The sequence below is a fragment of the Dipodomys ordii genome, unplaced genomic scaffold (genome assembly GCF_000151885.1).
Source record: "Dipodomys ordii isolate 6190 unplaced genomic scaffold, Dord_2.0 Scaffold37, whole genome shotgun sequence".
Taxonomy (NCBI): domain Eukaryota; kingdom Metazoa; phylum Chordata; class Mammalia; order Rodentia; family Heteromyidae; genus Dipodomys; species Dipodomys ordii.
The window spans coordinates 13,081,645-13,084,321 of record NW_012267253.1 but is presented as its reverse complement, the minus strand read 5'-3'; the positions used below and the strand labels follow the sequence as shown (position 1 = coordinate 13,084,321).

The 2,677-nt window shown below is 38.3% G+C and overlaps 1 protein-coding gene across 1 annotated transcript in view; it reads left to right on the top strand.

Annotated features, from left to right (window-relative positions):
• Nucleotides 1-2,677, top strand: part of Psme4 (proteasome (prosome, macropain) activator subunit 4) — a 100,768-nt gene that overhangs the window by 29,816 nt on the left and 68,275 nt on the right. Inside the window, exons 5-6 of the mRNA XM_013017913.1 lie at nt 882-1,031; nt 1,962-2,025. Coding sequence (XP_012873367.1) covers nt 882-1,031; nt 1,962-2,025 — 214 coding nt within the window. The remainder of the gene's footprint in view (nt 1-881; nt 1,032-1,961; nt 2,026-2,677) is intronic.

Genomic DNA, 2,677 nt, shown 5'->3' with positions numbered 1-2,677 from the left:
TGTGCTATTTTAAATCTCTTAAAAGTGTGTGTGTGTCTTTTTTCCCTTTGTGTTTTCACTCAAGGCTGGTACTCAACTACTTGAGCTACAGGTCTACTTCTGGAATTTTTTGGTAGTCATTTGGAGATAAGGGTCTCATGAGGAACTTACTGGTTCTTAAATACTGAGGAAGCTTCCCCTGGCTTATCTTTATTTATTTTTTATTTTGCGGTTGTGGGGCCTGAACTCTGGGCCTGGGCACTGTCCCTCAGCTCTTCAGCTCAAGGCTAGCGCTCTACCACTTGAGCCACAGCGCTGCTTCCGGCTTTTTGCTTATGTGGTGCTGAGGAATCGAACCCAGGCCCTCAGGCATGCAAGGCAAGCACTCTACCACTGAGCCACCTTCCCAGCCCCCCCTTGCTTATCTTTAAATCTCAGCCTCCTAAGTTATAGGTGTGAACCACTGGCATTTGGTTCAATTTTTTTTTTACATTATTTAAGCATACAAAGGGGTTTCAGTTCAACACGTCAATTTATGTAGTATTAAGTGACTGTTTTGAGTTGATCATTATCAACATCATAGCATTTTTGAAATTGTTAGATAAGAGACTTCATGCTAAGTATCTTTGAGTATTTTATGTTTATAAATATATTTATTGTGGGCCCATTCAGCATTTGTAGTGTGTGATCTACCTAATTAAAGTCTGTTTCTTTTCCCTCTGTACCCCTTTTTTCTTTTTCAGTACTAGGGAATTAACCTAGGGCTTCATACATGCTAGGCGAAGCACTATAGTAGGAGTCCTTAACTTTTTCTTAACCCTTTTTTGTCAGTCAGATACCAATTGATGTTATGGAATTTTTAATGTAATAATCTGATACTTGAAAATCTTCTTTTTTATTAGATATTTTCCAGCAGATGCAACAGCAGAAATGCTAGAAGAATGGCGACCTTTAATGTGCCCTTTTGATGTGACAATGCAAAAGGCCATCACTTATTTTGAAATATTTCTTCCTACCTCCCTTCCTCCAGAGCTTCATCATAAAGGTTTTAAGTGAGTATATACATATTTGGCAAATTCTAAAATAGGGTAACAATTTTACTCACACTTTTCTTTTCTTTTTTTTTGGTCAGTTATGAGGCTTGAACTCAGGGTGTGGGCTCTGTTCTTGAACTCTTTTGCTCAAGGCTAGAGCTCTACCACTTTGAGCCACAGTTCCACTTCCAGACTTCTGGTAATTAATTGGAGCTAAGAGTCTCTCACAGGACTTTCCTTCTTGGGCTGTCTTTGAACCATGATATTCAGATCTCAACTTCTTAAGTAGCTAGGATTACCAGTGCTAGCTGCACTTATAATCTTGTAAAAGAAACTTAAAATAAATCTTGCAGACCCATCCATTATATTTATTATATTTGAAATGTAAAATTGTAAATCAAAAGAGGAAAATGCTTGTTTAACTAGCCAAATGAAAATGAGTTTTGGGAGGGATCAGAGAGGATGATGAAAGGGGCTAAATCAATCGATACACATTGTACTTACAAACTGACTTGTTGAATGGTACAACTACTTAAAGATAATAAAAATATAATTTAAAAATCCAAAATAAAAAGGACAAGGGTTTTAAGGAATATGGTGAGAGAGAAAGGGAGAATGAACAAGTAGTTACAGGGAAACATTAAAGATAAAAGGAAAGTCAGGAAATGGAAAGAGGCAAGTTGTAAATGGTTGTTAATTATTGACATTAATGTGACATAGCAGAAATTCAATAGATGAAACCACATTTTGTAGCATAAATAAATTGGAAAAAAAGTAGTATTCAAGGAAGAAATACTCTTTTGTGCCATTAAGTTTGTAACTTGCAGCATTATTTTTTCTAGGTTGTGTAGAGATCAGTAAGACTAATAGATATTAAAAATACAAAGGATACGTGGCTTTGAATCACTGTAATCAATTGCTATTCATAACAACATTTTTCTTCTTCAGACTTTGGTTTGATGAATTAATTGGCCTTTGGGTTTCAGTGCAAAATCTCCCACAGTGGGAGGGGGTAAGTATCCCATTTTGTTCATCCTAAACTTTTTTTTTGTTTTGGTCGGTCGTGGGGCTTGAACTCTGGGTGTGGGTGCTGTCCCTCAGCTCTTCAGCTCAAGGCCAGTGCTCTACCACTTGAGCCACAGGACCACTTCAAGTTTTGGAGTGGTTTATAAGAGTCTCACAGACTTTCCTGCCCCCCTGCCCTTTGAACCACAATCCTCAGATCTCAGCCTTCTGAGTAGCTAGGATTATAGGCTTACTTTTTTTTTTTTTTTAAGTATACATTAGTTGTTCAAGGGGGTTTCACTGTGACGTTCCTATACATTCATACACAATGTACTCCTACCAGATCAAACCATTCTATTAGTTTCCTAATTGCAAATTGGTTTCATTTGTTTATTGTCTCTGGTCTTATTTTTTGCTGGTTCTTTGATATTAGTCTCTTGGCCTGAGCCTCCTGAGTGTTAGAATTACAGGTGGTTTCTCCAGGGCCTAACTGTACTCTTTTTTCTTTTTTTCTTTGGTAGTCCTGGGGCTTGAACTCAGGGCCTGGGCATTGTCCCTCAGCTCCTTTTTTTTTTTTTTGGGTCCGGTTGTGGGGCCTGAACTCTGGGCCTGGGCGCTGTCCCTCAGCTCTTCAGCTCAAGGCTAGCACTCTACCACTT